Source organism: Heloderma suspectum, chromosome 10, assembly GCF_057233095.1.
Source record: "Heloderma suspectum isolate Gila_16-S chromosome 10, 16-S_ref, whole genome shotgun sequence".
In the NCBI taxonomy this organism is placed as follows: domain Eukaryota; kingdom Metazoa; phylum Chordata; class Lepidosauria; order Squamata; family Helodermatidae; genus Heloderma; species Heloderma suspectum.
The window spans coordinates 2,651,363-2,664,928 of NC_139467.1; the positions used below are offsets into that span (position 1 = coordinate 2,651,363).

A 13,566-nucleotide genomic window follows, 5' to 3' on the forward strand; every position below is an offset into this window, starting at 1 on the left:
CCCAAAGGGCCTGTGCAGGTAAACAGGAAACATTTACAAATATGAAACGCTGCCCCCTTGCCCTGGCCCCCAAAAGCCAACAGAAAAAGAGATCCTGCACCCATTATGGAAGAGGTGCAGACTTTGGGGTGGGACAAAGAGGGGGGAAGAAGAAGAGCATTAAGCATGGTGTAGTGGTGAGAGCATTGGACTGGGAGCTGGGAGATCCGGGTCCTAGTCCCTACTCGGCCATGGAAGCTCACTGGGTGACTTTGGGCCAGTCCCAGACTCACAGCCCAGCCTACCCCACACAGTTGTTGTTGTGAGGATAAAATGGAGAGGAGGAGGATAATGTAAGCCGCCTTGGATTCCTTGCAAGAGGAAAAAAGGCGGGATATAAATGCAATAAATGATGATGATGATGATGATGATGATAAAAAAAACAGCAGGCAGAGCAGCAGGACAGAGTGGCTGATTTTGCTCCTGCCATCACAGCTGGACAGACAGGTGATGAACTTAGCCAGGGCGTTCCTGGTTGACTAGAGATACTGAATGGTGCAAAGAGGCTCTTGGGTTCTATGGATCTAGTTCCCTGGGTGATCAGGTATGCCGGCTGGATGACGACTGCTAACCTTTAGGGCCGGGTTGCAGAACCTCTTTCAGCCTGAAGGCAGGAATCCTTCACCAAATTGCAGAGCAGCTGGGGGGGGGGGGCAGGGGGGTATGTGTGTGTGTGCAATCCAGGGCTGGGTGGGGCCAAAAATACAAAAAGTATCAGCACCCTGTAGGTTCAAGCTCTTCCTGCTAATGATGCAGCCTCCGGAGAGGCATTTCAACCTTTTAGACTGGGAGAAAAAGCTGCACAAAAGCCAGGAAGCCACGAAATGATCGGTGGTCATGGGAAAGGAGGCAGAGCCAGGGGAAGGAGCCTTCTGCAGAACCCAGGAGGAAAGTCAAGTCAAGAAAGAAATGGCTGCACCAATTAAATTCCCAACATGTTTCGACACTTGGCTGTTATCAAGGGAAAAACTCTTGGAGATTCTTTTGGAGGATTGAATCTCCAGGAGTTTTTCCCTTGATAAAGCCCAAGTGTCGAAACATGTTGAGAATTTAATTGGTGCAGCTGTTTCTATTTTTATTTTCCAGCCTTACAGCTGTTTTTTCTCAACCCTATTGGAACCCGGGAGGACCAGACGTGGTTCTGCACCCCTGCTTCAAGAGTGTGCAGCGTCACACCCCACAGCGCAGCAGAGGCCCAGGAGGCAGCGGGGGAGTCCCCCTGCACAGCTCCGGGCCCCAAATTAAAGCCCCAGACTCCCGCAGATTTTCTTCTTCCATCACTCACCTTGCGGAAAGGCTGGGCCATCTGCCGCAGGAAATACTTGGACACCTGCACAGCCTCATCCACCGTCAAGTTGAGGTTGGCGTCGGTGATGTGCTCCTGGATCCAGCGCGGGAGTTTGCCCCGCTTGTCGGCCCGGGCAAAACGCTGCCGAGGACGGACAGGGCACAGCTGTGTGAATGAGGGTGGGAAGAAGCCATATGCCAACACCCCCCCCCCCCATCTGCAGAGATCAGCCCCACACCGGCAAGGCACTCCTTTGCCTGGCATGGTTTCCTCCTCGACACACCTTGTCAGCAAAGACCATGAGGCCGTAGTCTGTCTTGCCCCGGATTGCCCGGCCCACGCACTGAGCTGCGTGCCGCATGGCATCAAAAGTAAGGAAGTCGTTCTCGCGGATTTGGAATTGGTCCCTCAGGTATTCCAGCCGGGCCTGGGGATAGAGGACAACAACAGTTCCGCCATATGGGTCTCCTTGTGCGGGGGGGGGGGGGGGCTCTTCTTTCTGCTCTTCCTCTCCCCCTGCAAAATGACTTGCTTTTATTAATAAAAAAAGAATTCAGGTGCATTTTCATAACGGCTCCCATACGTTTACTTTACATCAGGGATGTAGAAACTCGGGCCCGGGAGCCAAGCCCAGCCCTCCAAGGTTCCCCAGATGGCCCCGCCCTTCTCCCAACCACCAATCATTTGGTGGTTTCTGGCTTTTGTGCAGTTTTTTCCACCATTCTAAAAGGTTGAAATACTTCCCCTAAGGCGTAGTAACTGGCAGTAGAGCTCTGAGCTGCTTTATGCCGGCATTTTGCACCTCCCCTTTTGCTTTCAGCCCCAACCACCACTGGCATGTGGCCCCCAAGAGTTTCTCCAAAATGGAATTTGGCCCTTGGGCTGAAAGAGGTTGAGCAATCCTGGTTCACATTCCAAAGTCACTGGCTACATGTTACAATCGCCCCACGAGGGCACCGTGGGACAGCTCTCAAGCCATCAAGCAAAGCTGGAACGCTTAGAAACCGCACACACACTTGGAGGAGGCGCTGCCTGTGTTCATCTCCCCTTATCTCTCTGCCTGAGCGGCTAGTTTGCCCTGCGCCTTCCCCTCCCAATTCCTAGGGAAAATTAGTTGCTAAGGAAGAGAGATATGGAGAGATGAACGACCGAAGCCAGTGGCGCCTCCTTCGCAAAGGGCACGTGATGTCTACCATGCCAGCTTCCTTCCTCTGCCTGCCTGTTGGGGGGCAGGGTGGGGGGCTTCAGGACTTTTCAACAGGTAGAGGTCTACCATGGTGGGTTTAACATGAAGCCAGGCTATGATTGGTCTCCATCTTTCGGGGTGAGGAATCTGTTCGCCCCCTAGCCAATGGGCCAATCGGTCCGTACATGTGTGTGTGAGGAGCAGGGGACTGTTGCCTCCCCTGCCATGTAAGAACATACATAATCTGACTGCATCAGACCAAGTTCCATACGTCTGGGGCGGGACCGTAGCTGAGGGACATGCAGAAGGCTGCAGGTTTAATCCCCACAGACATCTCCAGTTACAAAGGGATCATGTCGCAGGTGACAGGGGAAGACGTCACTCTGCCAGTTGGCGCAGGCAGAACTGAGCTAGATGGACCTCAGTGGTTGGACTCGGATGAAGGCTGTTTCCTGCATTCCTAAGGTCCATCTAGTCCAGGATTCTGTTGTGTCAGAGTGGCCAACCGGAAGCCCTGGGGAAGCTCGCCCTCCAGGGCATGAAGGCAGCAGGCCCCCCCGGTGCAGCGGGAGGCCCCAGTGAACTACCACTGAGCTCACCCTTTTTTAAAAGCCAACAGAGCTACTGGTCATTCTTACATCCAGGAAAGTGTATTCTGCAAGTCAATAACAGCGGGTCAGGGTTGTTCTGTTCATTGTTAACCAATATGTGTAACAACAACATGTTCCAGGGCTGGGCCTTTCCTGGCAGCTCATTTCCCTCTGCGATGCCTGCCAGGGCTCCCTAATCCTCACAGGGGGTTAAGGCAGCCAGTCCAGATCCCAGACTCGCTGCTGGGGCTCGGCCACCAGGCCAACGGCTGGCAGCCCAGAGTCTTGATTCTGCTCCAGCCACCATCTTCAATAGACCCCAGTTCTGTGGTGGGAAAAGCCAGTGGGGCCAGGATTCTGCAAAACCAGGAATTTCAACTCATTTCCCGGGCACGCTTTTGAGCAACAGCACAAGCCAGAGAGCCTGGGGAACATGCGCTCCGCCAAAGCGGGGGAACAGCTTTCCCTGTTTGCCTGCTGCGTGCCAGTCTTCTCCCAGCTGAGCAGGGAACTGGGAAATGGCAGCTCCCAACCCGGCCCAGCGAGACCCATCTCCAAGAGACGCTGAGGCTGCTTGCCTGCAAAGCCCTCGGAGATTTGCACAGCTCAGAGATGAGAGGCCCTCCCGCTTGGAAGACTGCGCCCTGGAGCAAGAGGCGAGCACAGGAAGGCGGCAAACGAGCAAACAAAGACAAACCGAGCTCACCTTCAGGATGCGGCTTTGGGTGTAGACGTAGGGGACCCCAAACATGATCACGGCTCTCCCGTAGTGGTGAACTGTGGAACAGAAAGGGCAGAAGTGTGTGTGTGTGTGTGTGGGGGGGGATCAATACAGCATCCTCCTTTTTAAAACTCTCCATTTTTCCCTGGCAGAGGCAGGAGGACTAGGGAGCTGGGGAGAAAAGAGACCAAGCACTCACCAAAATCAATGCCCTCAGAGACCTTCCCCCTGGCCACTGACAGTAAGATGGCTCCCCGGCCGTTCTCGCAGGCCTGCCCACAAGAGACAGACTCTCATTACAAAACCTGGTCGATCCCATGGCACACGACCACAACACATGTCAGGGGGGGCAGTTTTTGCCAGACTTTGACCCTGCATGTGCTGTTGGCCCTGCTGGCTGGGAATTATGGGAGATGCCCTCCAACACACCTGGAGACCACCAGGATGGGGAAGGCTGCCCCAGAGTCCCCCCTGACCGTCCGAAAACAGGATGGCGAGGGCGTGGGCACAGAGTTAGTGAGTCTCAAGGAGCTTTCTGATGGGCTGTGGGCCCCTGGACCCAGGCTTGTTCAAAGGCTGGCTTAGCCCAGGGCCTGCCCTGAACAGCGGAAGGGCAGCCCAGTGCAGGGCAGCAGCGGGGCCATGAGGGTGCTGTGGCACATTCCACTCCCACGTTCACCAGGACAACTCCTGGCTGACGGCTCACCTCCTGGTACTTCTCCAAGGCCATGCTCGTCTCGGCGCCATCTTGCGTCTCAATGAAGAGGAGTTTGTTGCGTTGGATGTTCTCCAAGATCCCCTGCAGTGGTCAGAGAGGAAATGGGCTGTGGCACATGTGCTAGGCACATGCAGCCCAAGCCTCGAGGCCTCCCAGTCGCAGAATGAGTTTGCTGGACCACCTCCGTCCAGGCAGGCTGGAAGGGGAGCTGTAGCAGACCAGATCGCCCACGAGAGTCTGCCCCCCTCTCCATCCCCTCAGGTGGGAACAAAGGGGAGCCAGCAGAGGAAGGGCTCTATCCTGACAGGGCCCCAAAGGCCTGGGCACCCTGGCTCCAGTTTGCGCTGCCCGCTGGAGCACCAAAGGAAAACTTTAAGTGGGAGCCCCAGTATCACTCATCCGTTTTCCTTTCCGTCTCCATCCCACAGAGATTTTTGTTGTGCTCCTTTCTGAACTACCTCAGGATGAGCCCTGGAGTAAAGCACTCTTAAAGGCACATTGCAGCTGAGGTTTAAAAAAAAATTAGGATTAGAACGTAAGAAGAGCCTGCTGGATCAGACCGAAGGCGTAACTAGTCCAGCACGCACAGTGGCCAATCAGATGCCACAAGCAGCACAGGAAGAAAGAGCCCTCTCCTGCAACTGGCATTCAGAGATGCACTGCTTCTAGACATGGAGGTTCCATTTTGCAGCCACTGAAGGTCTTTGCTCCAGGAGTGTATCTAATCCCCTTGTAAATCAACCTAAGCCAGCAGCCCTCCTGTGGCAACTAATTCAAACACATCAAAAATGCAAACACTTCCGGATGTTATTGCGCCTGAAATGCAGTTTAAAACATTGTTAATCTTCCCAGCAAAAAGGAAAGAGAAGGGAAGAGAAGCCACCACCTTCCAGGCTGCCTGTCGCACACATCCTGACCTCCAGCTGTGGGCTTGCTCTGCTCCCGCAGCATAAGACGCACCTGCTCGTACCACGAGGCAACAATGTTCTCCATGTACTGGTAGCTGGTGAAGAAAGCCACAATGCCATCCGGGACGATGGCGGACATCTCCAGGAGCAGATTGCCGTAATTGCGGATCACAGCTGCCGGGACATCGAGGACTGTTTCGAGAAGGGGACAAATACGCGGCCTTCCCTCCCTAGCCCAGATCACTGCCTAAAGCCTACAAACACCTGCCACCAAGCAACCAGGGCTGGTGGGCCTACCGAAGTCCAGATGCAGCCCAACACATCTGGAGGGCACCAGGCTGGGGAAGGCTGGGCTGCTTTGTCCCAATCAAGCACTCCCCCCTAGGTGCTGATCCACCACGAGAAAGAACGCAGTGACCAGAGCGCCTCATGCATCTGGGCCACCCATTTTGCCTCCTGCAGACATGCGAGACTGACCGGGCACGGGGTGTGAACGATTTACACCTGGCTGCTCTGGCGGATGTCTTCCAAAAGCCTTGCTTGCGGAATACGCTCTCTTACGAAGGCAGCTTACAGCTACCCCAGTGGCCCTTTCCACTCCCCTTCCTCTCTTGTCCCCCTGGAGTCTATTTTTGAGATTGTAAGCCGCTTGTGGCTTGGCCCTGTCTTCCCATCGCTTGTAAAACACGTCTCTGGATGGCGCTGTAGCAAACAACAACACCCCGTTTCTTCAAAGGAGGCCAGGAGCCCCAAGCCACAGCCCAGGAGCGAGTTCAAACCATGCAAGCTGGAAAACTGTCATGACAGCAGCATTCTTTGCCCTCGTCCCCACACTGGGCAAGAAAAGCATAGGGCAACATCACCTCCTTTCCCCGGGAAAAGGGGGAGACGCCAAGGCAAATATTCTGTCCGAGCCTGCACACCAAAGGTCACTTGTGCTGCTGCGGGGGGGCAGCCCTTACCAATGTCTTCCCGAGTCTCGAACTTGGAGCTGATGGCCACTTGGTCGTTCCCGCGCCCCACAACCTGGAAGGGAAATGGCAGGTGGGGAAGTGGCCCTGCTGCCCACCAGGGGCCACTCAGGTGCATTAAGTGGGCATCTCCACAGAAGCAAGTGGAGCCCCTTACGCTTTGGGGGAAATACCCAATGAGACACCCCCCCCATTTTTGTTAAAGGAACAGACTTCATGAAACTAAAAACCACCCCTGTGTGATTCAGAGCGACTCTGCTGTACCATGACCCCTGCGTCTAAACAGCCGCTGCTTCCATGGGGCCCACAGCCGATCGGCAGCACGCGTGCCTTGCATGCGAGAGGTCCTGGCTTCGAATCCTTGGCATCTCCAGCAGCAGAACTACGAAATACCCCATGAGTCAAGAACGGTTGGCTCTGGCCTTGGGGGACCAAGGAGCCCGATTTGGAATAAGGCAGCTCCATAGCGCAACCACAGCCTGCGAAAGGTCCTTCCACACACAAGGAGCCAGAGCTGTCTTGCCTCCTTGCTGCTACAATCTAAGACAGCTGCGCTGGGGGAGGTGCTCTCCTGCTCACTCACTCTGCTCGGCCTCTTGCACTCACCATCGGACACAGACAGGTCCTGGCCAGGGTCATGGTGAACGTGGCCATGGTAACCGGCCTGAAGTCCAGGATCTTTGGATAGATATCCAGTGGGGAAAGTGTCTGTGCCAGAGAGAGGAGAAAGTTGGCTTGAGGTAAACCCCCCCACAATGGCTACCCACCACCAGTCACATCCCATGCAGAAAAACAGAGAATTCAGGCCTGCAGAAAAGGCACTGCTGGAAACGCTGGACCCTCCAAACAGCACACTTACTCCCGAGGTGATGATGACCGACTGGAAGCGCTCAAAGACTGGCTTGATAGCGATGGAGGCATCCATGCAGCTGCGGGGAGGAAGGGGGCATCAGGATGAAGGCAGAGGACAACTTCCTCCTCAAACCTATTCTGTGCACACTGCTGTGACCCCAGAAGGATATTAGTATTCCCCTAAAAACCAAAGACTAAGAGGTAGAGATTCTTCCCAGCCACCCAGCCAAAGACAGTGACACATACTCTTAGGAACTGGCCACAAAACCAACTCTCTAAGCCAACCTTCCCTAACCTGGACTGCAACTCCCATAATCCCCCAGCCACCTTGGGATGGCCGTTGCCTTCACACCTGACCATCTTCCTCTGCTGGTTCTATAGCATATTTTTTGAGATGAGAAAAACCCAACCCAAGCTGCACCGAGAGTCCCAAAATGTGGGTACACCCTTGATTCACAGGAAGGCATGATAACCCTCACCTGAAGTGCAGGATTGGATTGGTGATGGTGGGAGTCCGGTCGTCAAATGGTTCTATGATAATGGTAAAACCTATAGCAAGATAAAACATAGATGACTGGGCTGTGTGTGCGTGCGTGTGTGTGTGTATGTATGTATGAGCGTACTCATCAACAAAAGCCTGCATTCTGCCTTTTCACACAAAATTAGGAAGCTAAACTGTTTAGGTAGATTCCAGAGAAAGCTCAGCTTTCCTTTAAAAAAAGGTGTCAAGGAGAGGCAAGCTTCTAGTCTTCATTGCTGCACAGAAAAAAGAGCCAGGTATTTGATGCCAACAAGAATTTCTCACTGCTGTTTTGGTGTTGATTGGGTGTATTTTAAAATAACGGTTGTTTCACATTCTTATGAATTATATGCCAATGTGCTTGGAAAAAATGTGTGTGTGTGCGTACACACACACACACACACACAGAGAGAAGCAACTTGTAAATTCTATAAATAAAAATTGTTTATGATTGAGGTAGATGCTCTATCCAGAGTAGATTTGAACCTCTCTTTATTTTGGATAGCTCCTCTCCTCAGTGTTTCTAGTTCCTATTTAGAAATGGAGTACTTAATGAAAGGGCCTGATCCCCCAAGAAAGCCTCCTATGCAAGTGTCATCAAATGAATGGGAGTTCCTTAAGACCTCTCTGAAAAAGGTTATTTATTTGTTGGCAGGACTTGGAGAACAGACATTCATAGTGGATTCCCTACTGGTGCGGAACCCTGAGCATAGGTACAATGCCGCAGTTATCATCTCTTCTGCCACAGCCTGGTATACAGTGAAATTCACATCAGACTGGGATTGTGTGTGGTCTTTCAATAGTTTTCTGGGATGGGGAGGTAGTCCTGGTGGTTTGGGGAGGCTTCGCTCAAGGAGAAGATCAGCGCTGCCAGGCGAGCTTTGCTGAAAGGTGGCTTGTCCACCACAACCATCTTCCTCAGGAACGTTCGGCCACAGCAGAGTGTTTGGGTGGTTTGGGTGCACTCTCAGTTCATGCCTGGTGACAACCTCTAGCCCTGCCCAGTGCCTCCAGTGAGGTGTCACACGCACCCTAGAACACGAACACACACACACACCCCTGTGCAAATTGATGTGGAAAGTGTTACCGGAGTGGGGGACTTCCTTTTTCGCTGTTGCAGCTTTTAACCTGCAAGTTGGGCGAGGTCCTTGCTGCTTGGACAGCAACAGACAAGAGAAAGCTTTCTGTCTGAGTGCCAAGAAAGAAAAATTAAGCTTCTTAAAGGCAGCAGGATGGACTCAGCCGCCAGGCTAAGCACCTAAGAGACTTATGTGGTATTTATATGTTGTGGCAACGTCAGAAACACACAAGCACAGAGCCCGTTCCCTTCTCCTCTCGGCCTGATGCATGGCGCAGCTGCCTTTGGCACAGAAACCATTTGCCTGGGGAAGGAAAGCGCCCTTCTGTTCTGCACACAGGCAACGCCAACTCCTGGCACAGGGGAGAGCCTCCTGCCGGCTCGCCAGGCAGGCACAGGGCCATTACGCCAGGCCTGTAAACAGCCTTGTTTACAGCAGCAGGAGAAATCTGTTCACAGAGAGACACCCAACTTCCCTCTGGTCTCGTAGGCTCTGAAAAGGCAAGAGGTGGCTACTGGGCAAAAGGCCGCCTCCGTGGGAATGTTCTCCCCAGGGGTGTTCGCCCGATACCTATTCTGATGTCACTTTGGAACCAGGCAAAGGGCTTCTTATTTTCTCAGTAATTTTAGTTCAACTTGATCTGTTTTGTCTTATCCATGTCTGTTGTTTTTATGCTGCTCTGAGCATTTTTAGTACATTTTGGTATATTTTTAAATGTGTACATTTAAAGGTTTGCTATACTGTGTTATTAAATTTTGTACACCACCCTGGGAATTTTATTGAAGAGCATCTCTTTGCAACCATAAAGACCAGAAACGTGTATTGCGAGTGGTATCACTACCATATCCCCCACCCTCCCCCACTAATGGGGAGGATTGTGGACACCCAGCCAAGGTGTGAATGGGCAGAGAAGGACAAAACCGGTCCCTGGGTTCTCCTTTGCTGGAGGCATTTAAACAGAGGCTGGAAGGCCATCCATCAGGGATGCTGTAGCTGCATCTTGCAGTGCAGAGCCTGCACTGAGCAGGGGGGTTGGACTAGGTGATCTTTACGGTACCTTCCAATGCTATGGTTCTATGGCAGCCTTCCCCAGCTTGATGTGTTGGACTAGTATTCCCAGCATCCCATGCATCTGGCTGTTCTGTGGTACTGCTGAAAGCCATTAGTGGCTGTGGTAATGGCCCTTTGCAGAACACAGGCCTAGCTTTAAGAGAGAGCGCCCTCCCCAAGCTAAAAGCCTCCCCAGTCCTCAACCAGCACTCTGACCAGACTGCCTCATACCAACATTAACAGCAGCAAGACTTGGTCCAATGTGTTAAAAATGTTGGCATGCATAGACCCAATTCTTTTTAGGGAACCAAATGGGGTTGCCGTTATCCACTTTGAGCCCTTTGGAAGAGGTGCCTTACAAATCCAGTTCCTTTAGATTCTGGGTTCGCATAGTCATTTTTATGTACAAGTTTATTTAACTTTAGTCAGCTGGCTGCCCTGCTTTTGTGAAACTCTCCCTCTCTAACCCCAATCTGCAAAGCAGCCAAGCTCTTGCCTTGAACTTGGCTTTGATCAAGCAACTCAGCTCTAGAAAAGCGTCTTTCATCTGAGCACTGCTGGTTTTGGAAACTTCGCAGGAAGACAATTGGCAAATCTCCGCATCCAAATGTGGTAAAAAAAAAAAAAAACCTACCAGAGAGGCAAGGTTCTGTAAGGCCTAAGCAACTCAATCAAACACAGGCTTCTCTTACCCTTGGAGTATGTACTGACCAACGTGGCAAAGTTGGAAATCAGCGTAATGGGGGAGAAATCAGAGATGTCCGCAATTTCCAGCGTGCGAAGGAGGGAGTGGAGCCGCTCGGCACAGAACCTGCAGAGAAAGCAATTATCAGATTTTGTACAAGGATGCACATTCACCATGTAGGGTGCCCCCATGACACACACACTTTTATTCATTCCTCTCCCTGTGGTGCAAGTCCTAGAGTGGGGCACAGCATGTCTCCATGCCTACCGTGGTCCTGCTGGCTGGGGATGATATGAGTGGTGGTCCAAGACATCTTGAGCATGCCAGGTTGGGGAAGGCAGGTCTAGAAGATGCCAAGGACTGGCCAGTCCTGGGGAGGGGGAGGGAGTTCAGAGAGCTTCTCCCTACCCCGCTTACCGGAGGGGCTTGCGCTCAATGCAGACCTTCTCAAAGACATCCTTCAAAAAAGACGGAGGGCTCTCTTGGACCACGTGATGCACCCGCAGGCGGGACTTCAGGTATTCCAGAAAGCGCTTCAGGAAGCCCACGAAGTGTTCCGCTGTCCGGATGCTGCCTGGCACGGACTCTGCCAAGAGGGCAGTGTGGGACGTATCAGTCATTGCCACGGCCCCACACAGAGCAGCTCAAACAGGCATGAGGCTCTGGGACCGGAGGAGGAGGAGGCCACGTGGCTACATGTGTGTGTTGACACCAGAGCCAAATGCAAGACAACTTGTTTTAAGAAAGTAAGAACTGCCTAGACTAGATCAGACCAAAGGTCTACTTAGCCTAGCACCCTGTCTCCAACACGGGGCAGCCAGATGCTTCTGTGAAGCTCACAGCTACGGCATGATGGAAAGGCCATGCCCCAGTATCACCTTCCGGGGTCCGGTACTCAAGGTGGTCCGCCTCTACCCACGGAGGCACCATTCCGCCAGCACGGCCAATAGCCACCGATACACCCCCCCTCCCTCCCCCTGAATTATTGTCTTTTCAAAAGCCCATCTGTAAGGAAGCTTGGATCCAAATATCAGAGCTGAGATGGCATGTGGCATCAATGCCCTCTATGAAGCGCAATGCCTGAGCTCCCGCTGCAGAGACACACGCGAACCCACCTCGGAGGATCTCGTCCGGCAGCACCGGGCTAGCCAGATAAACATCGGCTTCCCGGGCAACACTGGCCTCCCGCAGCCCTTCCACCAAGCGCCCGTACTCCTCCTTCAGCTTCTGCGCATCCGTCTCCTTGATCCTGCAGAAGGGGCGTGCGCTGGTGTTAGGTGGGGGAGCAACAAGGGTACAGAGGGCAGCGCCCAAAGGCCCTGCCAAGTTCCAGAAGAGCGCAGAAAACCCACAGACCATGGAATGAACAAAGGGAAAGGGCCGTAGCTCAGTGGCTGAGCCCCTGCTCTGAAGGCGGAAGGTCCCAGTTCAATCCCCAACATCTCCAGATAGGGCAGGAGAAAGTCTGGCCTGAAACCCCGGGGGGAGAACCACTGACCATTGGTGCCGACAGTACTAAGCTAGATGGACCAAGGGTCTCACCCAGTATAAGCCAGCTCCCTAGGTTCCTATGTATTTTATTTAGCAATTATTTATTTATGCTGCTCAATGTCCTAAAAGCGGTGCACAACACAATACCCATATAATGCAGTATAAAAACCAACATAAAACAGTGGAAGAACAGCTTAATAAATACTGAAAAACATTACAAGAAAGACCATAATAAAGTGGAGCTGTGGTACAGTCCATCACAAGTCAGGGCAGGCCTATGTAGACAAGTATGTCTTCAAGAGGTGATTAAAGCCCAGCCCCACTGCTGCCTCTTGAGCAATGCGTGGAAGAGCGTTCCAGACAGCGGGTGCCACTCCTGAGAAGGCCTAAGTCAGCTCCTCGAGTTCCTCAGCTTTCAGAATTAAAACCATTTCATGTTTCTAGCCCTATGGATGCTTGAACATGTGTGGCACCATTTGGGCCATCTTGGCACATAATTTCAGTGGGCTGAATGCCCGTGCCCTCCCAGTAAGGCTCTGGTGCAGGAAAGGAAACTGCCACCTCCTCACTCACTCACTTCTGGATGGCAGCTTGCAGAGTGGCCACGTTGCCTTGGCAGCGGTCCAGCATCTTGCGTGTGATGTTGACTCCCATGGAATCGATGCAGACATTATCTGTGGGTCAAGAAAGAGGCAGGCCGGTGGGAGCCCACCAGGTTGCTTCCAAGCAAGATTTCAAGAATCCAAAACCAAAAGACCAGCAGTTTTCTAGCATTGCATTTGTGCCACACTCCTGCCCAGCCCATGCCCTTGGAAGGGGACAAGCCGTCGTCCTGTGCGGCAAGCTCACTTTGCCCAGCTCACAGACACTTTGTGGAGGGGGCTGAAGTGGACTGGCAGAGCACGCACTTTATGTGTTTACAGGAAGACCAATCTTATGGCCCTTAGACAGCATGGCGGGGGGGGGGGGCATAGGATAGTATGGATTCCTGGACCCGAAGCTGGGGACAGCGCTCCAACTGCGGACCCAAGAGTCCAAGCTCCCCGCCCCCTCGCAGCCGGCGCAGACAGAACTGCCTCGGCCGCCTCTCTGAACTTGCAAAAGCAGCCTTGGCTAGGAGGGAAAGGGGGTGGCTCTGTGGGCAGGGAGGAGAGGGGACTGGGGAGGCCAGCTGAAGAAGAATCCTCTGGCCTGCCCAGCTTCCTTCCCTCCTGCTCCAAAGCTCCAGCTAGATGGGCAAAAAAAGCCCATCTGGCCAAAACGCAGAGCGGGAGGAGTGAGCAGCCGAACATCACCTCCACGCTCCTCCCGCTCTGCATAGCATGCCCGTCAGCCTCCAGGTTCAGAGGCTGATGGGCATCTTGATCGGATTGCGCCTTTAATTAATTTATGCCCCGCCTTTCTACCAGCAAATGGTCTCAAGGTGGCTAACAACAATAAAAACCAACATTTAAAATAAAAACATAAT

The 13,566-nt window shown here is 52.9% G+C and overlaps 2 protein-coding genes across 8 annotated transcripts in view; one reads left to right on the top strand and one right to left on the bottom strand.

Moving 5' to 3' along the window:
- KLC3 (kinesin light chain 3) overlaps window positions 1–9,635 on the top strand; it is a 34,926-nt gene extending 25,291 nt beyond the window's left edge. For 2 of the 3 annotated variants that reach the window (XM_084814605.1, XM_084814611.1), the window contains one exon: window positions 1,126–1,894. In XM_084814605.1, coding sequence (XP_084670731.1) covers window positions 1,126–1,284 — 159 coding nt within the window. In that variant the 3' untranslated portion in view covers window positions 1,285–1,894. Of the gene's footprint in view, window positions 1–1,125; window positions 1,895–8,448 lie in introns of those variants that run through there. The other variant, XM_084814609.1, reaches the window with a different exon arrangement.
- ERCC2 (ERCC excision repair 2, TFIIH core complex helicase subunit) overlaps window positions 1–13,566 on the bottom strand; it is a 28,900-nt gene that overhangs the window by 866 nt on the left and 14,468 nt on the right. For 3 of the 5 annotated variants that reach the window (XM_084814600.1, XM_084814604.1, XM_084814603.1), the window contains 14 exons: window positions 12,676–12,772; window positions 11,723–11,856; window positions 11,025–11,193; window positions 10,615–10,733; window positions 7,753–7,822; window positions 7,281–7,350; window positions 7,028–7,129; window positions 6,413–6,476; window positions 5,503–5,624; window positions 4,531–4,623; window positions 4,024–4,096; window positions 3,810–3,880; window positions 1,611–1,754; window positions 1,325–1,468 (listed from right to left, as the gene is read on the bottom strand). In XM_084814600.1, the coding sequence (XP_084670726.1) occupies window positions 1,325–1,468; window positions 1,611–1,754; window positions 3,810–3,880; window positions 4,024–4,096; window positions 4,531–4,623; window positions 5,503–5,624; window positions 6,413–6,476; window positions 7,028–7,129; window positions 7,281–7,350; window positions 7,753–7,822; window positions 10,615–10,733; window positions 11,025–11,193; window positions 11,723–11,856; window positions 12,676–12,772 (1,472 nt within the window). The remainder of the gene's footprint in view (window positions 1–1,324; window positions 1,469–1,610; window positions 1,755–3,809; window positions 3,881–4,023; window positions 4,097–4,530; window positions 4,624–5,502; window positions 5,625–6,412; window positions 6,477–7,027; window positions 7,130–7,280; window positions 7,351–7,752; window positions 7,823–10,614; window positions 10,734–11,024; window positions 11,194–11,722; window positions 11,857–12,675; window positions 12,773–13,566) is intronic. The other 2 variants (XM_084814602.1, XM_084814601.1) reach the window with 1 other exon arrangement.